The sequence below is a fragment of the Python bivittatus genome, unplaced genomic scaffold (assembly GCF_059951505.1).
Source record: "Python bivittatus isolate LINGU-HERP-01145 unplaced genomic scaffold, Pbiv_v1 ctg000060_np1212, whole genome shotgun sequence".
NCBI lineage: Eukaryota > Metazoa > Chordata > Lepidosauria > Squamata > Pythonidae > Python > Python bivittatus.
Genome location: NW_028277044.1, coordinates 174594 through 202356, shown reverse-complemented (window position 1 = coordinate 202356; position 27763 = coordinate 174594). Strand labels below are relative to the sequence as shown.

The following is a 27763-nucleotide window of genomic DNA, read 5'->3' as shown; positions in this document are numbered from 1 at the left end:
TTCTCACAGGTGGGCACTGAAGGGCTGTTTCATATATTAATGTGTCTCAGCAGGTGGCTGAACTTGGCAATTCATTGGGGTTCAGCCTATTAGCACTCAGATGGGAGATTAAGAAATTTTTAAAAAATCTGGAAGATGGCAATGGCAAACCACCTGTACTATCCAGGAGTGAACCTTGACTTAAGAGAGACTTTGCTTCTCTCTCTTTTTTTAATTGTATGTTATAGAGGTGGGGTGAAGAAGCACTGGGTTTAAGGGAAGGCACTCAGATAATAGCCCTGGACATTGGGTTTGTGTCTTCAGCAGACCAACGCAGTCAAAAGCTGAAATAACTATAATACTATAATGTCTTCACTAGTAAAGCTCCAATAGTAGAGCTCAGCTGAAATGGTTCTTTTTTGTAACGTTGAGAAAAGTTAGAATATAAATGCCTGATCAACTTACATGAATGGTAATGATCAGATCTATATATAAAAAGTTGTTTTCTTACAGGGGTGAATTGGATGTATCTTAAGATGGCAATTGTAAATGTAGTTAATAGACTTAGCATGGGTCAAGACCAGAAATCCAGTCATCAATCGACAAATCCAAGGGGAGACACAGGAGACACTGTGAGATAGAATCCAGTGTTTTAAGCAAGACACAGTAAGGTAAACACACCAGAGATGAAACTTAAAACCTACTATCTCTGTATTCCTCTGATGAACAAAAAAGTGCCCCTTCTTGACCTCCCAAGCCAACTCCTCTGCCAATCTTTTGTTAGGTCTTCTTGTTCACTCGCTCAGTAAAGTCAGAAGATGCAATTAAGCATGCCTCATCCCAGAAACTGAAACATTTTCTTCAGCCTTCAGACTACTATCTAAAGAAAGTTGAAGTCAGTTTCATCCACCAAGCATTAAACAATTTTGAGTACAGATTGGGTGCACAATTAAGTTGTTCAAATCCTATTCATGTCCCTATTAAATAGTTTAAGAGTGTGCAGGAGTATTGCTTTTAGGTTTAATAATAGAAATCAAACATTTAGCAACAATTCATTACCAAACTATCAACACAATAAAACTGGGTGTCAAATTATGAAATGGACCTTGGCTTAACAAAAGTGATCAGTTAACCCGCTTGTCCAAGGAAATTACAATAGCTAATGTCAAACCAGCTGCTTAATTAAAAGAATTCATACCTTGTCCACACCAATTTATTGGCTATAAAACCAAATACAGTCCAGAGCTAACAGGAACTCACAAACCAATTGAGACAACTATCTGACTCATTATCTACTATGGATCTCATGTATATGTGTTTCCCATTACCTACTAGTTGATGCTTCTCAACTGAACTTTGCATCTTTTGCATGTAAATCTATGACGACTCAGTTCTCCAACATAGCATGTCACTAACATCCATATAACCATGTAGACACCAAAACAAAACAGTTTTTACTTGCTTTGATAAAAAGCTTAGATTAGATTCTCATAGGGAAATTCTCGTATAAGGGGCAGCAGGTGGCCTAGTATCAGCATCAGATATCACATCAACGTTAGAGGTGGAGTTTTAAATAGTATCAGAGAAGATTCTGGAATAGAGAAGCTTGGGAAAAGAAGGTTGGAAATGGAGTTGATGACTTGTAGCTAAAATGGCTGAAAAGGACTTAGAAAGCAACTGGCTTGTTGGTTTCAGTAAAACCCAATAAGAACTGGTAAACCTGAGCTGGATTAATTCACAGACGTGGAAGACTATTAGAAAAAATTGTTTGGGTGCTCTTGGAAGAAGTGTACCGAAGAGGAGGTGCCACAACAGGCCCTTCTTGTCAATGAAGAAAGCTCTGGGTGGAGCTGAAGATGACAGAAGAAGATTAAAAAATGTCTATGCCAGAGAAGAGCCTGCAGACAATAGCTGACAATCTGAATGATGGAGAGATGCCAACCAGTATAACTTTAAACACCTTCCTAACTAGAAATACAGAGAGCTGCATATGTGCTGAGTACCCATTTATATTAATCTTAGATGATAATATACATATATTTACATGCACACAGTTAAATAGAGCTGAAAGATGGAGTTTAGAGGAAAAAAAGTTACTGTATTTTTGAAATACTATCTGAAGAAAAGGAATGGGAGAACCCACTTTGGTATGTGAAACAATTAGTGAGGCTTAAAGCTGGGAAAGTGACACTATTCTGGTAATTTTTTTCTGAAATTGCTTCTTACTGTCTTCTAAGTGTATAAAGAGAAAAAAAAACCTGGAAAGTTGTGTGGCCCTGCCTCTTTCAATCAGATCCCTCAAAATCATGTACACACCCCATCACAAAAACCATCCCAGAGCTGTGGTCCTTCTTCCACAGAAGCCAAATGTAGGTTCTACTGGGACTCAAATACAGCTGTGATACCCTGGCAGGCCAAAGTATATGTCCAGCATTCTGTTTAGGGTATATTGCAATCAAAAGCTTCCTCTTATGGAGGAAAATAGAAAACAACAACTTTTCTTTTTGAGAGACTAGATAGAAAACCATGGCAGGCAGCTTTTCATCTCAGGAATACATCAGAGCAGACTTGCAAATATAAGGCATACTAAATCAAATATACTCCCCAGTTTCCTAGATAATGAAACAATTATTCTCCCAGCGCAGTCGCATTCATGCAAAAAGAAGAGATTTCTCAGGTTGATGGCAGAGCACAGTGCATCCCATTATTCATTATGGAATACTTCACTTTACCTATGCACTACTAATGATTACTTCTCATTATCCTTTCATCTGTGGGCTGAATTTCCTAGAACAGTAAAGTAGTGGTTTCCAGCCCCTGACCTGGCAGGTACTGGTGGCCCTTGAGGATACTGGAGGTGGTCACTAAAAGCCTACTTCAAGTCAAGCTCAGCTCTGGTTAATACATTTCATCATTTGCCATTGCCTTCTTCCAACTTTCCAGTCTAACCTAGAACACTGGGATTCCTGGGATTTTCCATCTAAAGACCAATTTAGCATGAATCTGCTTAGTATCCAATCTCAGACACGGTTAGTTGGACATCAGTTGAGATAGTCCTGATTCAAGCAAAACAAAACAAAAATAAGAAAAATATAAGGAAATTGCCAAATACTGCATGATTTTGGCCTTCTTATTGAAAATCTCGTAAGATTTCATGTTGGGAACCAAATCTTGTGTGATTTGATCATTTCATGAGATTTTAGACATTTTAATGAAAATTAATTATTTTGGAGTCCCATAGATGCCATTAGGGGAAGGTCAGATGTGCCATGATGCTTCCAAGTGCCACATTACTAACATCTGGTTTAAGTGGTGATCCTCAAAATCTTTCACTGAAAATGCAGTGGTTCATATAAAGAAAAAAGGTCTTTAGTTTACATTTTGCTCTGATTCAGATAACCTGTAGGAGGTTTCCCCTATGGATACAGTTTGTGATTGAGGTATCAGTCTTTAAAGAGTTGTGGTGCTTGTCTAAAATTTCATGACCATTCTACTTAGTTATTGGAGCCTGTTTTGGTGTAATAAGCTTCTTACTTACTGACAGAGTTACATATAAGCTTCTATACATTTAACAATATTATATGGACAGTTCTATTTTAAAATCAGTTTACAATTCCCATCTCTTCTACTTGCTGACCTTGTTCCTGGGACTGACGAAAGTTAGAATCCATCACCATCTGGTGGATACCACCAAAGATTAAATTTACATGGCTATACAATCTTGATACTGAGAATTCTTACTTAGGCATCTCTAGTGTTCATGACAGAACTTTGGGGAGTGCGAATGATTATTTAAAGGATATAGGCTCAATTTCTCCTTCAACAAATGTATTCTTACCTTCGAATTGGCTGTGCAATTTTGCTCCTAGGTATACTGCTTCCACCTATGGCCAGGGAAGGCCTAGGAAGACTACTACGTGTTACAATGCTTGTGTTAGCAGTCTTGTTTGGCACTGGAATGCCTGTGCTGGAGTGCATCTGCAAGCTGCTGCTGGACAATGCAAGGCCACTGCCACTATTGCTTCCTTGAACTGTTGGGCTCACATAGGCCATAGCTTTGAGAGGCTGCCTGACAGATACTGGAAAGTGTCCCACACTGTGGACTCTGTGTTGAAGTTGCCCTGGTGAAGGAACTAGAAAGTAAAAGAGGAGGAACAGGAAAAATTAACTGAGAGCTTTAATGCAAGAGAGATTTAAATAATTTCTGACAGTGACTCCATATACAAGATGATTTAAGCAAATATACTGTTAAGAATGTATTTGGATATACAGCTACTATATAGTTCTTTCCTGTTACATCTGGCCTTTTCCCCATGAAACTCAGGCATGTATATCCATGGGGAAGGAAGGGGAGCAGGTGATAAAACATGCACTGCATCATGGCCTTCCAACAGAAGCCCAGCTTGTGATGCAAATACTTAAGGGTGGACTTTGTGTCATAATCCCATTGCACATGTGTCATCATTTGGCAACTCCAGATGCTTATGAGTTTGAGAAAATATTTTAAAATCCTCACAGAAGAGAAAAGGTGGAGACAGGAGAAAAGGTAGCTAACAATAGCACTGATTTAAATGTGTTCTTATCCAAAACACATCAAATAATTTGAAAGCTGGAAGCAGAAAATCTCCTAGCACCTTTATATAATACATAATTCTAAAATAAAACACAAAAATACATTAAATAACACTGCTCTTTCATAATATCCAAAATTAGTACTTGAAGTAGCCACCTAAAGACATTTAATAGCAGGAACAGCACAAGGAGCACTTTAATAGTAGGTACTAAGTCAAAAGGTGTGCTTGAGCATTATTGGTTCAAATTCTCTTCTTAAGAATCTTAGATCAAATCTACAAAGCACATTTTACTGTTAGTGCTAGACTTTGATCCATCATGGGCTCTCCTAACAGTAGCTTAGTGAGAAGATTTACTTAGTGGAGTCCTTGGGGTTCTATGAGCTTGGTTCTTTTCTTGCAAACATTTAATTACCCAGCTAGGTAACATTTTCAGTGCTAAAATGGGATGCAGTTTGCTCTCTATTTATGTGCTGTGGCCTGCCTTCCCAGTGCTGGTAAGGGTGGGGGTTTTGTTTTGCTCCTCTGGTAGTTCTTTGATTGGCATATGTTTGCTGCTTGATTGTGTGCCTGGTGGCAACCTTTACTTATCTGGGTGATAATTGCTGGTGATGATTGCTGGTGAGGCGATCTTCTGGTCTTTTGTCTCTTTTGAATAGTATGTAGATGCTGTTTATAGTATGTAGATGTCTGTTAATTGCTGCCTTGTCTGAATCAAGCAGCAAACATATGCCAATCAAAGAACTACCAGAGGAGCAAAACAAACAAACACCCCCCCCCCCCTTACAAGCACTGGCAAGACAGGCCACAGCACATAAATGGACAGCAAACCCCAGCCCATTTTAACACTGATAATGTTACCTAGCCGGGTAATGAAATGTTTGCAAGAAAAGAACCAAGCTCAGAGAACCCCAAGGACTCCACAGTTCAACCCTGAGCTACACATATTCACCTCTATTGATTTACTTAGTGTTAACAGTAGCTTAGTGAAAAGATTTCAGACACCTAGCTTCTAACAGTGGGTTAAAATTTACCCCATGCATTTAATAACCTTTAATCCACTTCAGTATTCAATAATATTCTTTAGTTAATACTTTAGTACTGTAATGAATTTAAGCCATATATATATATATATATATATATATATATATATATATATATATAAATCTATATAATCATATAGCCATAGAACAGCCATGTTTATCCTATTCATGAACTTTACTAGGAAACTCACATTGCTGGCATGAAGGAATGATGGAATGTATGCTAGATGCCTTGTACGAATGAGTTCTCAACATTGTTAAGGCTGGAACGCTGGTGGGTGTAAGGAATAAAGTGACACATCATAAATTTATAAGAAAACGGGACGAGAGGTACCATTGTAACAAGCTACCCAGCTGTACCAAACACGAACTGTTCCTGGCATGTACCGTACCTGGATGAGAATGGATGGAGATGATTTAGATGAATTCTAAGTAAACAAGTTGGGTATAAAAGGAAGTATGGAAACCATACTTCCCTGGAAGTGCGAGACGACTCTTGTTGGAGCAGGGGACGCCCTGAGTCTGATTCCCAGCCCACTCTAGCACAGCCTGATCAACTGTGTTGAGAGTGAATGTAAGTATTCTGTGTGAATGTGTAGCCTTGTTGGGCAAGAATACTTACAGCAACTTGGGTAGCCTTGTTGGGCAATTGATTATTGATACACTGTTGTTAGCCTAGTCGGGCACTTACATTTATTGCTAGCCTTGTTGGGCAATTGATTATTGATACACTGTTGTTAGCCTAGTCGGGCACTTACATTTATTGCTAGCCTTGTTGGGCAATTGATTATTGATACACTGTTGTTAGCCTAGTCGGGCACTTACATTTATTGCTAGCCTTGTTGGGCAATTGATTATTGATACACTGTTGTTAGCCTAGTCGGGCACTTACATTTATTGCTAGCCTTGTTGGGCAATTGATTATTGATACACTGTTGTTAGCCTAGTCGGGCATTTACATTTATTGCTAGCCTTGGTGGGCATATATTTTACTGTAATACATATTACAGGAAACTAAAGAAATTGTATGTATTAATCAACTTTGATTAAACACTGATTAAACGCTTGCTTTGCTTTCTGTCCAAATAACACAAGAATAAAAGAACTAATTTTGAACTCTATTTTGAGTGGATTCAATCAATCATTTTGTAACAGTATTCATTTTAGTATTCATTAATATATTCTATTAATTTAAATACTTTTATTTTGCTTTATGCTCTAAAAAGCATTTTACACATGACTGGTAAGAATAAGAGTGTTTCTGTTTCAGAGCTTAAAATTTAAAGCCAAACTAAAAGCGAATTTATTTATTTATTTACATTTCAAATTAGTCACTGCCCATCTCACTGCAGAGCAACTCTGGGTGGCTTACAGTAAAAAAAAAAGAATATTAATTAAAATAAAAATAAATATTAATTAAAATACACTACAACAACAATATACTGATATACTTCAGATTTTAAAATAAACTCTTTAGTTTCTATTGCTACAATAGTCAGGATTATCTGGGAGGAGAGAATAACAATTAGATCATTTTACTTCCATGTATATCCTTCTCATAGCACATTCTGTAGATAGCATAATTAGGATACTTCAGCTCATGAACTGCAAATTAGGTTTTCAGAAACCACATTTTCAGCTTGATTTTTCACAGCTAAAAATGCTACAGTACAGATTGAGCAGCACATTCTAAATATGGCATTTGCATGATTTGTCACTAAAGTACTCATATGTAATTCTGTTCTAATGTTACCAACTGCTTATTTCTTGATACAGAAATTGATAGAGGAAAACATCAAGATCTTGAACTACCTAAGTTTTATCAAAGTTATCTCCCTCCAAAGGGGACTTGGGAGTTACTAGATGGACCTTTCCAGTCCAAAGGCAGGGCTAAGTGAAGGGGAACCTCCACATCCTCAGTTGTCCCATGGTTGCAGTTGCAAAATACAGTTTGTTCACACCTTTACTGAACATAAGCAGCAGCAAGAAAATTGTTTGCATCATATGGAGTCCATACATCATCAACAAACACACAGAAACACCAGGCAAGTCTGTCAGGTCCATTTTCTAGTGACTAGAACAACACCTCATGAAAAGTCCATGTTGTGTTTTTTGTCACTGAATGCAGGGCCAACAGGAAAGGGATATATAAAAGTCAGTATTCTGGGCAGGCCAAAATAATCATACAACTCTCTACAAGACCATGAGGCAGCCTCTACCACAGTAAACATGTCAATCCTATAAAGTTTATTGAACTTTACTAAACTTTATTAGAGGTAGATGCCAAGTTGCTGCTCTGCAGACATACTCTAACTAAACTTTTGTTGACTATGTCAAAGAATCTGCTACACCAAGGGGGACATAATGTCTTCCAGAACCTGATGGTTACTGGGGGAATAAGTCAAGGCAATACACTCCCTAGCGCATCTACTGATGGCATATCTGAATTCTCATTATTATTCTTGTAAGTCCAGAGAGCAGACTTAAGCTAAATTCTTAGGCTTCTAGTTTATTCAATGTGCATTCTCTGGGATGGCCAGGGTTTGGACAAAATTGGGCATAATTGTTTCCTGATTATTACAGAACTCTGAATTAACCTTTGATTTGAAACAGGTGTGAGGTCTCCAAACCACACTCTCTTGCTGAAAACACAGATACCATGTCTCTTTGAGAGAGCCCCTATCTCCCCAACTCTTCTGGCCAAGATGATCACAACTATCATCTTCCAAGTCAATATATTGATTAGATCTTCTCTAATGGATTTAATGAGAATAATGTTTAAAGCCCTTAAAACCAACATCAAATTCCATGAAGTGAACCAATAACAGGAGAGAAAATTAGTCCAGTGCTCCTGAGAAAACTTACATTTCACATAAGGATGTCCTAAAACAGGATTCCTCTGCTTGCCGCAGACTGCAGAACCCAGTGCAGCTGCCTGACTGAAGAAAACCCAGCAATTCTAGAATTCCATGACCCGCTGCTACTTCCTTCTGTATCAGTATTCAAGTCATCTGGTAGAGTCTCACCATGCTAAGATACTGCTTGCTGCTCCCAGAAGATTTGCCTTCAAAAGGTGCCCCTATTTAAGTTCCAGGTGCAGAGATAAAATCATTCTGTGTCTGGGTGCAGGAAATGGCCCTGACTCAGAATGTCGAGTCTCAACAGAAAATGACGTGCTTATCTCAACTGGGGTTGAGAACTAAGGTCTCCTGGGCCAGAAAAAAGCATCCTCACCTTCAAGGTTGGAAATGGTTGAAACAATGTAGCAGATTCTTTGGCCAAGGAGCCACCAAAGCATTAGCCCCTCTCACTTTACTGTCCCCAAAACAAGAAAAGAATCTGTTCACTTTCCTCTCTACTGCCATAACAAAACTTACTGACAAGGGGAGTCCCCCACTCTCTCTGAAGATCTGGGTTGCAGAAAGGCTCAGTCTGAGAAAGGCTCTGTGTTCAGCCAGTGTATTATTACATCTTTGGTGACATAAAATAAAAGTACCTTTAATATCAGAACAAAATAATCTCCACTAAACCAATTTTCCCCAATATAAATTATAAAAGTTTCTCTCAATTTGAGTTCAACTTCTAATAGACATGGATTACATGGATTACAAATTCCATGTTGTATTCTTAGCAACAATATGGAAGTGGTTTTCCACTGTTTCTGGCATTATTTAAAAGATCTCAGTCCTGAGAGTTCCTGGTGGTCTCCCATGTAAGTACTACATGTCAGGTTCAGCCTGCACCGCACGCCTAGGAACTTGCCTAGCCGCGCTTTAGTCAATTTCACCGCTCGAGCGCTAGCGCAGAAAGAGGAAATGCGAAACCGCAAGCTAACGAATGGGCCGCCTGGCGCCACTTCACTAATCTGGAGCGGATGCCTTGTGTTAAGGCCAGAGGGCCGCGGGCGCTATAGACAAAGGAGAGAGCCGCGGAACTGAGGAAGAGATCAGCGCGCGAGGGGATGCTCCCGGCTGGGCGCGCGACAGAAGCCCCAACGAAGGCAACGACCACGCCACAGGCAACAACAATCAAAGAAACAAGAGAACTGGGCTGAACCTGCCATTCCAGTAGAAGGGGGGGATTACAGGGGGCAATCTGCAATCTAATTTGTAATATGTAACCTAGCAACGGGGCCCGCGGGGGGATTGAGACAACTATAAAGGAGTAATGTAAATGTACCAAGCCAGTCCTGGCTTTGCTTGTGACTACGTTACGCATGAGTAAACCTCTTTTGTGAACCACACGTGTCACGGGAGTTTCTCTGTCGAACGGGGCAAACCTTACACTACATTCATCCAATCCTGATTACAGGTAGTCCTCGCTTAACAACCATTCATTTAATGATGGTTTGAAGTTATGATGGCCTCAGAAAAAGTGCTTTACGACTTATACTTGCTCTTATGACTGTCGGAAATCGTTGCACCACCCCCTGCGGTCACATGATTTTTTACCTTTTTATGACGATTGTAAAGCAAATCACTGAAGTCATTAAGCAAATCATGTGGTCGTTAAGCGAATTCTGGCAAAAAATGTCCATTGGGAAAGCTGAATTCACTTAACAACCATGTGACTTGCTTAACGACCATGGTGATTCACTTTACGGCCATCAAAAAAAAGGTCATAAAATTGGTCCAGTCATGTGGTGATTCGCTTAACCACCCCACTTAAACAACCAATTTTCTGGTCCCTATTGTGGTTGTTAAGCAAGGACTACCTGTATCCTTATTCACCAATAATATGCTAGGATCCACAGCTTCTAAAGATACACAAAACATGTTACAGCTTTTGAAGTGCCCATGCCCAAACTGAAACATGTTTTGGATGTTTTGGTCCTTGCACCGAACAAAACAGGACTGTCTTGTTCCGTGCAACTGCTTTGGGAAGAATTGAATCAGAGGGAGAAAAGCAGGAAAAAAGCAAGTATACTGGTAGCAACTATGGAGAGGCAGAGGAGGAAGAAAGAAAGCAGAAGTGAAAATGCTGGCAAGATTCGGGAGCAGCGTTCCTTACTATGAGGCCACTGCAATAAAGAGCAAGCACACAGGCCAGTACATCAACAGTGGTGGCAGCTGAATGGAAAAGAAGGGTTGGGCTTGGGGGATATGCAATGCTGAGACATCAGTAGTGGCAGCTTAGGTGTAATGATATGTGGGAATGACCTTGGGAGACAGAGGGAAGACCTACAGCCAAGGGAATGGTCAGACAAGAGGCAGTTTAGCCCGCAAAAGGAATGGGGGCATGGCAAACATCTCAGAAGGGACCCTCCCTAGTATCTTGGGCTGTAAAGGCAACAGGGGAGAAATGTACTTTCAGACTTACAAGACTCTGTTAATGTAACCTTACAATAAAGTAGAATTAGTCCATCTAGTCATGCTCCCTGTCTGGACTACCTCAATAGGCTGACATTAAGGGAGGAAAAGGAAAAGGAAAAGGAACATATTGGAAGGGGCAGGCAGACTAGTGGGGATCTGCCACATTAGAACATCCATGGCAGCAGTAGCTGAGGGGAGGGAGGAAGGAAGGAAGGTAGGGGAAGGGAAGGGAAGATATTATCAGTAGGATATGCCCTGTTAGTACATTGGTGGCAGCTGAAGGAGTGGAAGGAAGATGACAAACACTTGACAACTGATTTCATTTATTTGGATTTATTGCCCACCCAACTCCAGTGAAGCAAGATTCTCAGAGGCTTGTTTAACCAGATTTATTGCAAGGGAAAAGAGATTAGGTAGCAGAAATCTCAACAACTCGATATTTTCACTTTAGTACCCAATTTATCTCTAAGTTTGTTACAACCAAGATTTCTTCATTCTCTTGTTAACAGCTCTTTGACGGACTATCCATTTTCTCAATAATAGAAGATGGGATATGCAGGTGTTCTGAGCTTATAAACCACCAACATCTTTCCCAAATCATGAGAAGTTCATTAAAAAAATAGGAAGGTAAAGATTGGTTAAAAGATTGGGGGTGGGGGGTGGGCAGACTAATGGGATATCTGCATGGGACATCAGGAGTGCCAGCAGCATTGGCTGAGGGGAGTGAGGAAAGAGAACACACTGAATACTGGGGGCAGAAGGGCCAGTAGAATAATAATGTTTGGACACGAGCAGCAGCTGCAGCAGCAGCAGATGTGGAAGGGGAGGGGAGGGGAGGGGAGGGAAGGGAAGGGAGGGGAGGGGAGGGAAGGGAAGGGAAGGGAAGGGAAGGGAAGGGAAGGGAAGGGAAGGGAAGGGAAGGGAAGGGAAGGGAAGGGAAGGGAAGGGAAGGGAAGGGAAGGGAAGGGAAGGGAAGGTGCTGGCAAAATCAACAGATGGATGACCAGTGGGATATACCTCACAGGGACCTGGTGAAGAGAAGACAGGAGATGTAGGTGACTCATATCAGTCTTGCCCTACTTGTTCTGTAAAATCACTTCAAGATGCATCCAGATTTTGTTTCACCCAAAATCTAGGACAACCAGCATGTTTCAGGTTTTATTCCTTCCATGCCACAACCAATTTGAAATGATTCAACAGAACTTCTAGAACTATGTTCCAAGTTTGAAGCAAAACTTGTTTTCCATTTTGTGCACACCCCAGTAATCTTTTTCAGGTCAAGAACTGCAGCTGGCCTTTCAAAAGCATGCTTCCAGCTAACTCCAAAAAGAGGCAGAGCAAGGGGGAAATAGGCAAAATTTGATAAATACATTAAATCAATACTGTTCATATGATTATTCCTCATGTTTTCTCTTAAATTAAAATTACTCCTCATAATTTTCTCTTAAAATTCACAACTTGGTGGCAACGTTTGGAGGGGTTCTGGAAGCCACACCCAAGTTTTGAGGAAATGAAACTATACATGCCCCTTTAACTTCCTGTCCCTCTAAATGTTAAGCCCCTCATTCCCTCTCTCAAGTCCAATTTATACAGGTAGTCCTTGGCTTACAACCACAATTGGGGCCGGAACTTCTGTTACTAAACGATGCGGTCATTAAGTGAGTTGCACCTGATTTTACAACTTTTGCCATGGTCGTTAAGCAAATCACCAGTCGTTAAGCGAATTACATGTTGTTAAGCAAATCCAGCTTCCCGCATTGACTTTGCTTGTTGGGAGCCCCCTGGGAAGGTTACAAATGGTGATCACATGACCCAGGGAAGCTGCAATTGTCGGAAATACAGCCAGTTGCCAAGCACCCGAATTTTGATCATGTGACCGTGGGGATGCTGCAACAGTCATAAATGTGAGGACCGGTTGTAAGTCACTTTTTTCAGCACCGTCGTAACTTCGAATGGATGTTAAACGAATGGTCATAAGTTGAGGACTACCTGTAACTCATGGTACATTTGGCAGATTCACATTTGAACAACAACCCCAACAACGTTAAAGTCTTATCCTTTGCTTCTGATAATGAATCAATTGCTCTGAGGAAACAAACAATTCTAAAAGGAAGGAAGGGAGGAGAGAAAAGTCATACTACCTGCAATTTTTTGGAAACCACACATATAAACCTGTGGTCCTGAAGAAAATTATCTGAAGCAAGAACAAAATATTCTAAAATAGTCTTTCCAAAATCTGGGTCCTCAGTTGTTCCTATCAGTCCCAATGGTTTGCCATAGGAACTATATAACTATTGGGTCAAAAGATCCAAGATTGGGAAAAAATGGTAATAGAATTGTTTTCAATAAATAAAAAAACACTAACATTTTCATACTTACTGCAAGACTGTATTCTGGATATCCCATTACTGGCTCCATGCAAGTTAGAATCAAAACTTAGACTGTTCCTCACAGAAACTGCGGGGCTACCGTTGGTATTGACATAAAGTGTACTTGGCGTTCGAGCTAAATTAGGCATGCTTCTTCGGAGTTTGTCTGCAGCAAAAGTAAGACATTTGCATTGTCTGGAAATGCATTCAATTTCAGGCATGAATTTCAAAGAGAGAAAGCTCTTTTGGATTGAGCCAAAAGGACCAGCTGATGTGAGTTTAGTGGGATTTACAGGATGCAGCTGGTCAAGCTGGACAATGGTAAAATCCTTATCTGTTTTGATTTCACCATGCCAATTTCTATGGCAATACGTTAACTTAGAAAAAGCAAATAATATGCTTTTTACACTAGGATCTCATTCCTAGGATGGGAATGATGGTGACTATGATATTCTGAAAAAGAAACAGAAGAATTTGCCCTACATGGCTCTGAAAGTTTTCAGTTCAGAAAATCTATGCCAGTTGAAGCTAGTTCAATTCAGTGCCAACAATCCTCAACCTTCCCGGCTTCATGTTTTCTGTCCCTTCTAGTCCTAACTTGCTTGATTGGAAAAGCGGCAGAAAAGGTTATGTGTTAATTTCTGTGCCATCCTAACTTTGAAAATGAAATCTGTGTTAACCAACCAAGCCAGACGTATTCAAGAGTCATACTTTTTGCCCTGTCAGCTGCTTGTAAGACTTTAGCTTTGCTGCAGTTCCAAAACAGTCAAAGCTGTATTGAGGCACAATATGTGGTGAGCAAACTCAGTGGGTTTCAAGTTGCACTGGCCTGATGGAAGCCAACATGATGCATATCTGTGTAGATATAAGCAATGTCATCTCATGAACATACAATAAACTAGTTCAAATTACAGCTAGCTTAATTTACATGCTTATTGTCAGGACTTCTGATATACTATTTGCCAGGTGTACTTACCGTATTTTTCCAACTATAAGACAATACTTTTTCCTAAAATCCTTACACTAAAAATTGAAGGGTGTCTTATGCAAGGAAGTAAGCCAAGGAGAGAACCGTGCGGTTGCAAAACTGCCCTTACTTTGTCTCTGCAAACAGGCTTTCTCCTATTGCTAGCCTCCAATCACGAGTGAAATAGCTCGACTCTGCAAACAGGCTTCCTCCAATCACGAGCCTCCAATCACAAGTGAAACTGCCCATACTGTCTCTGCAAACAGACTTCCTCCAATCACAAACCTTATGTAACTGATGTCAGCTGATGCTGAACAAACCAATTGGAGGAAGTCTGTTTGCAGAGACAAGCTATCAGCAGTTTCACTTGTGATTGAATGTAATCAGTTATGCAAAAGAGCATGGAAATAGAGCTGCAGAGAGACGGTTTGGACCTCCTCCCACCGAGTGTATCAGGTCAATGTTACCTAATTACTAAATAAAAATGTGTTCTGCACTATCTTTAAAATATTCCAATTTTGGGTTGGAAAAGTGAGGGTCGTCTTGTACATGGGGGGGTCTTATTAACGGAAAAATACGGTAATTGTAAAGTTGTTACATACTGTACACTATATACAGTGCATTCGGAAAGTATTCAGACCCCCTTCACTTTTTTCAATTTTGTTATGTTGCAGCCTGATACTACAGTTGTTCAAATTTTTTTTCTCATTAATCTACACTCAGTTCCCCATAATGACAAAGTGAAAATAGAATTTTAGAAATGTCTGTAAATTTATTAAAAAGAAAAAACTGAAATATCACATCTACTTAAGTATTCAGACCCTTTACTCAGTACTTTGTTGAAGCACCTTTGGCAGCAATTAGTCTCGAGTCTTTTTCAGTATGATGTGACAAACTCTGCACACCTGGATTGGGGGATTTTCTGCCATTCTTCTTTGCAAATCCTCTCAAGCTCAATCAGGTTGGATGGGGACTGTCGGTGGACAGCCATGTTCAGGTCTCTCCAGAGATGTTCAATAGGGTTCAAGTCAAGGGTCTGGCTGGGCCACTGTAGGACATTCACAGAATTGTCCCTAAGCCATTCCTGTGTTGTCTTGGCTGTGTGCTTAGGATCGTTGTCATGTTGGAAGGTGAACCTTCGGCCCAGTCTGAGGTCCTGAGCACTGTAGAACAGATTTTCATTGAGAAGATCTCTGTCCTTTGCTCCATTCAGCTTTCCCTCAACCCTGACCAGTCTCCCAGTCCCTGCTGCTGAAAAACACCCCCAAGCATGATGCTGCCACCACGCTTCACTGTTGGGATGGTATTGGGCAGGTGATGAGCAGTGCCTGGTTTCCTCCAGACATAACATTTAGAATTGAGGCCAAACAGTTCAATCTTGGTTTCATCAGACCAGAGAATCTTGTTCCTCACAGTCTGAGAGTCCTTCAGGTGCTTTTTTGCAAACTCCAAGCGGGCTTTTATGTGTTTTGCACTGAGGAGAGGCTTCCGTCTAGCCACTCTGCCTTAAAGCCCAGATCAGTGGAGGGCTGCAGTGATGGTTGTCCTTCTGGAACTTTGTCCCATCTCCACACAGGATCTCTGGAGCTCAGTCAGAGTGACCATCGGGTTCCTGGTCACCTCTCTTACTGAGGCTCTTCTCCCCGATTGCTCAGTTTGGCCAGGAGACCAGCTCTTGGAAGAGTCCTGGTTATGCCAAACTTCTTCCATTTGAGAATTATGGAGGCCACTGTCCTCTTGGGAACCTTCAGTGCAGCAGAATGTTTTTTGTAGCCTTCCCCAGATCTGTGCCTTGCAATAATCCTGTCTCTGAGCTCTGCAGGCAGTTCCTTTGACCTCATGGCTTTTGCTCTGATACAGTATGCATTGTCAGCTGTGAGGCCTTCTATAGAGAGGTGTGTGCCTTTCCAAATCATGTCCAATCAATTTAATTTACCACAGATGGACTCCAATCAAGGTGGTAGAAACAGCTCAGCAACTATCAAGAGAAATGGGAGGCACCTGAGCTAAATTTCAAGTGTTGCAAAGGGTCTGAATACTTATGCCAATGTGATATTTCAGTTTTTCCTTTTCCATACATTTGCAAACATTTCTAAAATTCTGTTTTCACTTTGTCATTATGGGGTACTGAGTGTAGATTAATGAGAAAAAAAATAAATTTGAACGATTATAGTATCAGGCTGCAACATAACAAAATTGAAAAAAGTGAAGGGGGTCTGAATACTTTCCAAATGCACTGTATATCACTATTTGAATAAAAAAGAATATTATATTTCCCCCAAAATAAATAAATGTTGACAGACTCACTACAATTAAGAATTTTAGTGCAAAACAATTGGCAGAAAATGAGCCAGCAGCATCCATTACTCAGAGTCACTCTCACAATGCGTGCAGTTTACTGAGATGTGTGAATTTTGATCCTTCATTTAAATTAACCTTCCCTTACTTGATACCTTCCAATTGTGTTGGATTATAGTTCCCATCCCTGTCAGAATGGCTGAGATGGCTGGGAATAGCAAGATTCCAAGATCTCCATTTGAAGCACCAAAATTCATACTGCTAAACACAGGAATCTCCTTCTTATGGAAGGAAAAATATGTGCTTGTGTGGGGAAATTAAAAAAAAAAAATTGAACCATGGGGTGTATATGAAAAGAAGGAAACTGTTTCTAGAATATTAATACTTTATGAATTATTTTTAGGTATATTGTCAAAAAAGAACAGCCAATTGGTGTTACAGTGTGTCCAGGATCAGATGCAAACTGATGTCAAGAAAAACTCAGGTCAAACAAGCCAGCCAGCCTTACCTCCATTAATTCTGTTTGACTGAGACTCCAGAAGATTTGGAGCTTGAGGAGAATAAAATGGCTGCTGTTGATTATTACTGGAGGGAAAATATGGGGAAATTGGGCCCCTTCTACAATCCCGTATACTGGAGAAAGTTTGTGAATGGGGAATTCCTTTTTGAAAAGGAGAGCAACGTGTGAGCCGAGGCTGTGGAGGGGGCAAGTGGTCAAATTCTTCTTCTTCATCTTCAAGGCTATAACGATCAAATTCCTGATCACTGCTGGTCCCTTTTTTGACCAAAGGAAGAGACACACTGGAACTGTTCCTTGACACTGATGCTGAAGTTGAAGCATAATCTTGCCTCAGGCCTGTAAAGAAAAAAAGGTCCAGAAAATAAAATGGCAAAATCCATAATTCTACTAATATAAAAATAATTGCATTATTATTTTAATCTTGCCATACAAACCTTTTTCATAATACACTGGGAAAACATCCATAGTTTTGCTAATTGCTCCGATGTCTGTCATATACATAAAATATGAGGAGTATACTAACTAGGATATACCGTATTTTTCTGATAATAAGACGCCCCCATGTACAGGACGCCCCCCACTTTTCCAGCCCAAAATTAAAAAATCAATATTTTAAAGATAGTGCAGAACATATTTTTATTTAGTAATTAGTTAACACTGACGTGATACACTCGGTGGGAGGAGGTCCAAACCGTCTCTCTGCAGCTCTATTTCCAGACTCTTTTGCTTAACTGATTACATTCAAGCACGAGTGAAACTGCAGATAGCTTGTCTCTGCAATCAGCCTTCCTCTAATTGGTTTGTTCAGCATCAGCTGACATCAGTTACATCAGTCTCGTGATTGGAGGAAGTCTGTTTGGGAGACAAGCTATTTCACTCGTGATTGGAGGCTAGCAATAGGAAGAAGCCTCTCTGCAGAAACAAAGTATGGGCAGTTTGGAACCACGTGATTCTCGGCTGACTTCCTTGAATAAGACGCCCTTCAGTTTTTAGGGTAAGGATTTTAGAAAAAAAGTATCATCTTATAGTCGGAAAAATACGGTACTTGGTAGAATGTCAAGCCTCACAGAGCTAGGCAAGATCAAGAACTACACAGATTTCAGTGAGGTCTCTTTAATATTAGTCTGTGGTAAATACATAATTTTGGAAACTGGAAGAGGAAATTTCCAACCCTTATTTATAGCGAGTTCATTAAGATAGTATGTCTGAATGATTTGAAATGCTTCTTCCTAGGTTTCTTTCCACTTAGGTTGTTATTTAATGTGAAAAGCTGTCAACTGATTTGCCCGCTAAGTCTTGATTGTTTATATCCACTCTCTGTTCCATTCCTTTTCCAGACACCCCACAACCTCTTACAATAGATGCCATTAGATTGGTAGGAAAACATGGTACCACAGCTGCATGTACAGTAATCTTCATGTTGTAGTTGCCTCTTTCTTCAGAAAATGAAGTTACTAATGAGAGCATAAAGTATATTTAACACAATATGAGAAGAGGTCCCCACTTATAATTTCATCAACATAATTGAAAATGATGAGTATACATAAGCTTCTGAAAGAAATTCTTTTAGTACAGAAGTGACAGAGATCCCACTCCCATTTTCTTTTTATGCAGACGATTAGCCCATTCCCCACCCCAATTAGGTTTCTTCTCTTTGCAGTAGATCAAATGCCATATAAGTTAGGATATTCAATTGTAATTTACATTGGCTATTCATATTGAGTTCTTGAAAGCAGCATGAACATACTGCTGTGAAGTATGCTGTGAACATACTGCTTTTAGGGCTGTGAAGTACTTCATATCCAAAGGCAAATGAGAAATTTATGGCTGTATGTATGCAATACCAGTTGCCAACTCCTTTAATCCAACATCTATTTTCCAAGCAACATGCACCAGCCACAGGGGAACCAATACAATCGTGTGTAAAGATGCAGATGTTTTAAGGACTTACAGAGAAGTATTATTTGAACACCTTTTTCCCTTTAAAACCAAAGTGCTGCAAAGCATTTCAAATTTTAACTAGATTAAGTTTTTTAAAGTCATCTTCTACAACCTCATATATGTTGCAAAGGTCAAACTTTTTTTTCTCTAATAAGAAAGCAAAAAATAAAAAAAACGATTTGGAAGGAGGAAAAATATAAGTCTCAACCTACTCTCTTCTTGCAGCCGAGCCATGATCTGGACATCTGTGAGGTCTTGTAGTTTATATCCCATGGAAATGGAATCATCTTCTAATTCTGAGGTGCTCAATTCACTGTCTAGAGATGACTGGGGACTAAGAGGGGAGCTTCTAGAAATGCAATCTGTTGAAAAAGATTAAACCCATAAACATCTCATATGATGCAAGCAGTTTCACTTTTAAAGAAGTGTAACTAATTCATAAAATTAGGACTAAGAAAGTGACTGTTATATATGGTATGCCTACATCATCGCAGTATCATAAATACCTACTTGGGAGAAAGTCTCAATGATTCTATAGAAAGTGTACAAAAAATTGTACTATGCATACTTTGCAGATGATTAGGAATAAGTGCCTGGACCTCACACGAGCACAACTGTTTTATGTTATTCATTAAATAGATCTTATTTTAAGTTTTTGTACAAGTCTGAAAAAGGATGCTGCTGCTTTAAGTTGATTCATTAAAATACATAAAATTGCTGAATTTGTTTGCAGGTTCAGAAATGTGCAAAAAATGGTTTTAAACTGCTAGGGAATACTGTGCTGGTGAAAGGCTAAAAGCACTTCTTCCAAATCATTTTAAAAATATTCACAATACTACTGCAGTCCATTTAAATGGCATGTATTTACAAGTGGTATTCTAGTGATCTTTATTCATTAATTTAATAAAATAAGAATCCTATAATTTTCTTACATTAAAAAGTAGGACAAAGAAACAAAAATCAAAACTTAGTACAGATTTATTTTGGATTGATTCCTAGTTATTTTCTGTCTTTTTGTAAGTTTTCTTTTAATAATGAATTTTTTAACTCTAATGTCAGTAATGGCAAATTTTACAATCTCCTATTTTACAAAACAAACAAAACCACCATTACAACTAAATTAGTGTCTTGCTTAGCTCTTGCTCATATAGCCCTAACTACTTCCAGCTTGCACTTATATTTCCTTCTGACAGACTTCTCTATTTAGCCTGATGATGCAATAATGCATAGGCCCTCACCAAAGTATTGCTTCCATAGGATGCCCTAACTTACTCTCATACCTGGTGAGATTATAGCAATCTATCCAAAATATTATTGGGTGATCATATTTCAAATTTCCGCAAATTGGCAGCTGTCAAATATGCTGGACTTCAATATAGCACGTATTTTAAACCGTGCACACTCCAATTGTAAATGGAGAGGCTTTTAAACATGCTGACTGAAGATTCTAATGATGAAAGTCCCACATATTTGGAGGGCATGAGGTTGGGGAGGTGACCTACCCCATTATTCAGTGGGATGCACAACAGCAGTTGTATTTGCAAATAAAGTTCTCTGAGCACCCTTCAACTAATGTGAAAAGTGGAGGGGAAAGAAGAAAGTGGAAGCATCTTCTTTGAAAACATACCATCAAAAATAAAGTAATGAAGGGCAAATTCTCCACAGATCAGCATTTTGAGTCTTCTGCTGTTCTGCTGGAAGGATGTCTTAATAGGCCAATTATCTAGGTAGCTAATTCTTCACTTCCCATGTGTTACTGGAGCTGTGGCCCTTGTGAAGGTTAATGATGACGGTAGCTAATCTTTCACATCCCCTGTATTATTGGGATTCTGTCCTTCCACAGGTATTAATTCCTTTCTCGGAATTAATTTATGTTGGGTATGCAGACATCATGGAAAAGGCATATATGGTGCATGCCATTAGAGAACAGGACAACTCAGTTCTGCTTCCAGTATGTGTATTTTAAAAAAGTACTAAACTTTGCAGAGCTATTCTGAAAGATTCTGGGTATAGCAAACTGCCCCACCCCCAACCCCATAAATCAGAGCTAAGAATCAAGACTAAGCAGAAGGGCTCAGTACAAGTGCTTCTGGATTGTCCCAAGGTACTGCAGCTTTTACAGTTACCAGAAAATGATGCTTGGATGCTACCACCACCTCAATTTTCAGCAACAAGGTACAGATGACTTGATGTTATTTTTCTTAGCATTTGTCCCACATGGTTGCAGGATCACTTGTTTTTGCACTGCATTTGCCTAGTTTTTACAGCAAATCTATCAATCCATGATGGCTTTTATGTATCGGCTTGTTGCAGAACCGGATGCTGATTAAGGCTGAGAGGGAGTGACTGACCCAAGGTCACCCAGCTGGTTTCGGTGCCTAAGGGAGGACTAGAATCTGGATCTCCTTACTCCTAGTCCAACCTAGTCCAGGTTGAATCATCATTTGTCCTTAAATACAACTTCTGTAAACTTACAGGACTTGGTCTTAGATATTATTAAACTGCTATTAGTAAGAAAGCAGGCATTACCTGTTCTTTCAGGTGTTAATATTGCTTTGCTGAAGGTTTTAGAGAACGCAGGATTGTTAAAGCTATTGCTATATGGAGTGAGCCTTGCAACAGGACTATATGGAAAAGCCAAGGATACAGATGAAGAGAAGAGACTCCGCCATCTACTAGCTGTTAGTGGGCACAGAAAAGAAAAATATCAGTTTGCATTTAGCAACAGAATGCTTATCTATTAGGAAGTTAATATCACAAGAAAGATCAAACGATGTCTGTACATCTATCCAGAGATAAGTCCCACTGAGGTCAATGGAATTTACTCCCAAGCCAACTGAGGTATGAGAGATGACCATTTGCATGGGAGTTAGTCCCACTGAACTGGTGGAATGTCAATAATTTTCTATAGGCAGGAGGGAAAAAATCCCTGCTTAAAATAAATAAAAAAGAACCAAGGTATGGGGGGAAAGGACCAAAATGGGATAGGTTTAAAGTGTTGTTCTTTTTTTAATTTTCACTTCTTCCATACAATGCATTCTAATGCTAAGCATTTTAAATACCTCTTAGTTCAAATATTTATAAAAATTATTTAAATTGAAATTTATCAGAAAAAGTAAAGAATATGTTGATTATGGACAAAATGAGTTAGTGTACACGCTGGAATAAGAAATTTAGAAGCAATGTATACGTTTATTAAGGACTAGAATCATTGCAATTGCATATAGAATAATAAACTCATGTTTAAAAAAATGTTTAAAAGAAATGCTATACTAGTGAGGCTTCTATTATCACAAAGGGTATTTGATACAGTACATAGTATTAATGGGATTAATTACTGGGGACAAACCTGAACAAGTGAAGTTTCATGATAAACCACAGACTCACTCATCAAGTAGTCAATACAAACTGAATCCCACTTTTAAGCCAACAGACATAAATATTTCTTCTTTTCACCAAAGTGAAGTTTCAAGTTACATAAACACAAATATTTTTAATGCAAACTTATACACTCAAGAGCAGACCTATTTCCATTATAATCATGCTAAATACCAGAGTGGTATACAGCCTTTAATGATGGACTGAATCATTTACCTAAATTGTGTATGCACATATGAGGAAGAGAGAACACTTAAACATGTGGTCTTGGTTTTATTAAAAGAAAATGCAAGAAAAGCAAAAGCCATTTTAAAGACAACTGTCAACCTTTTGTTCTTTTCATTAAAAGTCATAAAAAATAGATCCCCTTAAAATGAAAATGGTCTTTGTGCCTTTGCACTGGCATCAGATGCAGTGTCTAATAGTCTGGTCCAAGGCCATCTCCCTGTTACTCACAGACGCAGTCTGCAACCCACATATAAGCAGCATTCATTATTTTGCCACAATGATGCCTTTGAGAAGACCCACAGTGAACAAAGCTACTGTTTTTGCAGCTGGGACTCTAAGAACCTCAATAATAAAAACACAGCATTTGTAACAAAGAAACTGGAAGGGGGCAGAAAGAACATGTTCAAGAACCATCCACTCTTTTTAGGGAAAGTGTGAGATCCATTCCAGCCTATTTTAGTAGGAATACTTTGAATAGGCACAGGGAAAGAGAAAGAATATTCACCTTCTGCTCTTCCTATAAAAGTAATTTCAGAATAGAACTGAGGAAGGAAGTGGTGAAAGTAAGGAGTATGAAATGTGTTTTAGGAAAAGTGATAGAAGTACAGTGTTCCTTGGCTAACTCTTGCTACATCTATTCCTCCCCCCCCCCCCCCAGTCAATAGGTGTATAGATGTAGAGAGCCAGTCTATGGAAAACTGAATTTCAACATTCCCTTTCCTACCACTTTCTGCATCACTTTCATGGCTCTGCTGCACATTCTGCACGTAATAATACTTGGCTCTGTCTGGGGCAAAGGCAAGTAATAACTAGAGTATGTTTCCACTCATTGATATTCTCTCCTCCTTACCTTCAGCTCAAGTTGCTTCCACATAGCTCACTAGTATGGGATTAATAACTTTAGATATGCAGTTCCCTTTAGATACCTTTCTATTCTTGACTGCAACCCAGTTTTCTTGGTTGGTGCATTTACCTTTCTGTATAGTCTCCCTCCTGCTGATGGAGTTTATCACTTGCTGCCCTGTATTGGGTGTTATCTTGTAGAGACTCACTGGTTTTTTTCCTTTAAATTTGTCTCCATTGGCATCTCTACTTCAATGGGTTATCTGAAGTTTGAGTCATGGCAACTGGACTTTTCTTTTGGTTTGATACGTTTCGCTGCTTGTCCAAGCAGCTTCTTCAGTCATGGACAAGCAGCAAAACATATCAAACCAAAAGAAAAGAAGTCCAGTTGCCATGACTCAACCTCCAGATAATTCCACCTGGATGACTGAGAATCTTCATCAACACACTTCAATGGATTGTTAGTCAAAGCAGGGTATCTACAAGCTTGCAAGACAGTCATTGCAACCACATGATTGAAGTGCTGGTCCTTTTTTACATGTGTTAGATGTAAACAAAGGGCAGGACTTTGTGCAGTTGTGGCTACCATCTTGACTTCTGACTAACCCTGCATCCAAGGCACTCTATTAGATCCATTATTTTCTGCTTCTGGTTGAAAAAAGTTTCCATTTTCTTTCCTGTTAAAAACTCTCTCATTTGTTTTACCTCTATCACTTGTGAATATTATCTATGATTTCTTGATGGTCTTTTTCATCCTCATAAGATACAATTAGATCATCAACATACATTAATAAAACATATGCTAATTTCTTATTCTTACAGCTTTTAAAAAGAGGGATCAACTTTGCCTTGTGTCTATCCTTCATTAAGCAACAATTCAAAAGGGTTCACAAAATTTTAAGCCCAAAAAAGATATCAAATAGAAAAAGATACAAAAAAGATGGCAAAGATAACTAACCCAGATGGGAACTAAGAAAAAGAAAAAAGGGGGCTTCAATCACCCTTGCCAAAGGCCTGTGCAAAGAGAGCCCTTTGAAACACCAGTAGGGTGGGGTCTGGTCAAATCTCAAGGGCAACCTCATTCCAGAGGGCAGGTGCTACTATGGAGAAGGTGCACTTTCGGAGTCCTGATAGTTGGCCTTGTTGCATTGTTTAATCAAAGGGACCTGGAGCAAGCCAATCCTGCCAGATCAGATTGGCTGGGCAGATACTATGGGAGACAGGTGGGCCCTCAAGTAACCAGGGTCTATTCCACGTAGGGCTTTATAGGTAACAACCAGCACCTTGAATCACACCTGGAAGCAAACTGACAACCAGTGCAGCTCACGAAGCAGAGGTGTTACATCAGCATACCAAGGCATGCCCACCACTGCCTGTGCTGCTGCATTTTGGATCAGCTGAAGCTTCTGGGCAGACTTCAAGGACAGCCCCATGTAGACTGTATTGCGGTAGTCAAGCCATAAGGTTAACCAGGCCAGGAGTGACTGTCTGAAGGGCCGCCAATCTCTTGATATCCCCATACAAGAAAGCTGTCTTAATATCTAGGTATTGAATATCTATTACTCTTGAAGCTGCAATGCTGAGTAGTGTTCTAACTGAATTGTGCTTCACTACAACAGCAACAATTTCAAACTTTGCCATACTTTTGGGAATATTCTTAGTGACTCAGCTGGCTTTGTAGTATTAGTTGACTCCTTCTGGAAGTCCCTTTTGCATCCAATATATATTGCTTCCCCTTTGGTAATGCTATAAAAATCCATGTTTTATTTTTATAAAGAGATTGATTTTTTTCTGTAGCAGCTTGTAGTCACCTGTTTTTATTAGTGTATGGCATCTCTTCTATGTGTTGCCTTGTGGAAGAACCTAGTTTCTTACATTCTCTGGATAACACTGCAGATTTCTGGTTTTCTCTTCTGCAGCTCAAACATCTTACCTTTGACTAAAGTTGTCTGCTGACCTCTGAATTGGGCTTTCCTCTCTTGATATCAGCCCATGGAGGTAAGCAGGATCAAGAAGCAGGCCTGACAGGGATTCCAGGAATGTTATTTATTGTTGCAGGGTAGAATAACAGAATCTTGAAAGCTTATAAGAGTTTCTCTCTGCCTCACTTTAATCAAGCTGAATTATTCCAAGTTTCTTTTTCATACTTTCTACTTTATCAGGACTGAGCTGTCTTCCCTTAAACGTTCATTGCTCCCTTTCCAAGGTGTCAGCCTTGTAAGGTAGTCCAGACAAGAAGCACACCCAGAAGTACTAGCTCTAACTTTATTGTAAGGTGAATCTTGCAAGTCTAAAAGTACCTCTGTCCCCCTCGCCTTTATAGTCCAAGAAACTAGGGAGGGTCCCTTCTGAAATGTTTGCCTCGCCCTCACTGCTTCTGCGGTCTAGTAGTAGTAGTAAACCTTTATTGTCACTGTACCCCGTACAACGAAATTAAATGCCATCCCCAGTGCACCTTATAAATATAAAAACCATAGAATAAAAATCACACATCCTTCACATTCTATTCACCATTGCACAACCCCTGATGTTACATTAATATTGCACTATACAGTAGAGTTCAGTATAGTTGCAGCTCTAAGATAAAAGCTATTCTTCAGCCTATTTGTCCTTGTTTTTATTATCCTGTACCGTCTGCCAGATGGTAATAGTTCAAAAAACGAATGTCCCGGGTGGGATGGGTCCTTAAGAATGTTTTGAGCTTTCTTAAGGCAGCGGGAGCTGTAAAGTTCTTCCAAAGAGGGGAGAGGGCAACCAATGATCCTCTGGGCAGTGGTGGTAACCCTCTGGAGCGCTTTCCTATCTGCCACTGTGCAGTTAGCAAACCATACACAGGTGCAGTAGGATAAAATGCTCTCTATAATACAGCGGTAGAAGGTCACCAGCAGTTTTTCATTCGGTTGTTGTTTCCTGAGAAGTCTCAGTAGTATAATCTCTGCTGGGCCCTCTTAACCAATGCTGCAATATGAGCGCCCCAGGTCAGGTCCTCCTTTATGGTAACACCCAAAAAAAACTGGCCACCCGCTCCACTCGGTCTCCATTAATAACCAGGGGCTGGACGTCTAATCTATTCCTTCTATAGTCCACTATAAGCTCTTATTGATATTAAGGGCCAAATTATTGTCTCCGCACCACAAAAGCAGCCGGTCCACTTCATCCCGGTAGGCAGACTCATCTCCTTCGAAGATAAGCCTGTTGTATCATCTGCAAATTTAATGATAATATTGCTGAAGTGAGTGGGGGTACAGTCATATGTATAAAGAGTATAAAGTAAGGGACTCAACACGCAGCCCTGTGGTGAGCCAGTGTTGAGAGTAAGAGCTGAGGAGATATAATTGCCTAATCTAACCCTCTGGGAGTGGCCAGACAGGAAGTCCAAAATCCAAAAACAGATTGAATATGAAAGCCCAAAATCCATAAGTTTAGACACTAGTCTATGTGGAAGGATTGTATTGAATGCAATCATTGAATGCAGTCATATACTCCAGATCCATGGAGCAGTGGCTGTCTACAGACTTTGTACTGGTACACCAGCTTTTGTTCACATAAAGACTTAACCCCCCCCCCCCTTTACTCTTGCCAGAGTCTCTGCTCCTATCCTGGTGATGAGTTATGTAGCCCACCAGCTCAACAGCTGTATCCAGAATAACTAAGTGAAGCCAGGTTTCTGTAATTAGCAAAATGCAACAGTTCTTGATGAACTTGCTCTGTGCAATCTGCAGGCTTAATTCATCCGTTTTGTTGATAAGGGATCTTGCATTAGTAAGAAAAATACTTGGAATTGAAGGCTTGTATGGGGACTTACTCAACTTAGTAAAAACGCCAGCAGGACAGCCTCTCTTTTTCCTTCTATCCCTCTGTCTCCGGCTCCTTCCTACAGGAATGGTAATCCATGGCTCCCCCAGGGTCCTAGCTGCCTCCACCGATATATTATGAAAGCGTATAAAATTGACTGTAATAGCCCTTTCACATTTCAATCCAATTTGTAACAAAGCTTGCTGGCTATAAATGGTTCTTGCCCCACAGGATATATTCAAAAAAAGCAAAAATACACACAAAATCATCCATACCATGCACTAAAAGGGAGAGCAACCAGCCGCAGCATCTGCGTGCGCAGCCATCTTTTAGGTCTAAGCTGCCTCTTATCTGACTGTTGTCTAGTCTGAGGCTCTTTTTCCTGTTTTCTAAGGTCATTCCCACATACCATTACACAGGACCAGATGTACATTCTTTCACACCATTTTAGCAATGGGCCCAGTAATTCATCAAGGTCAACAGACATATAATAACTTCCCCTTCCCTCAGGTGAAGATG

At 39.8% G+C, this 27763-nt stretch overlaps 1 protein-coding gene across 2 annotated transcripts in view; it reads right to left on the bottom strand.

Annotated features, from left to right (window-relative positions):
- The window catches only part of SLAIN1 (SLAIN family member 1), a 69195-nt gene that overhangs the window by 1522 nt on the left and 39910 nt on the right, over nt 1-27763 (bottom strand). The window contains exons 3-7 of one of the 2 annotated variants that reach the window (XM_088136620.1): nt 21530-21679; nt 19213-19362; nt 17048-17395; nt 13285-13440; nt 3818-4112 (exon numbers count right to left, since the gene is read on the bottom strand). In XM_088136620.1, the coding sequence (XP_087992746.1) occupies nt 3818-4112; nt 13285-13440; nt 17048-17395; nt 19213-19362; nt 21530-21679 (1099 nt within the window). The remainder of the gene's footprint in view (nt 1-3817; nt 4113-13284; nt 13441-17047; nt 17396-19212; nt 19363-21529; nt 21680-27763) is intronic. The other variant, XM_088136621.1, reaches the window with a different exon arrangement.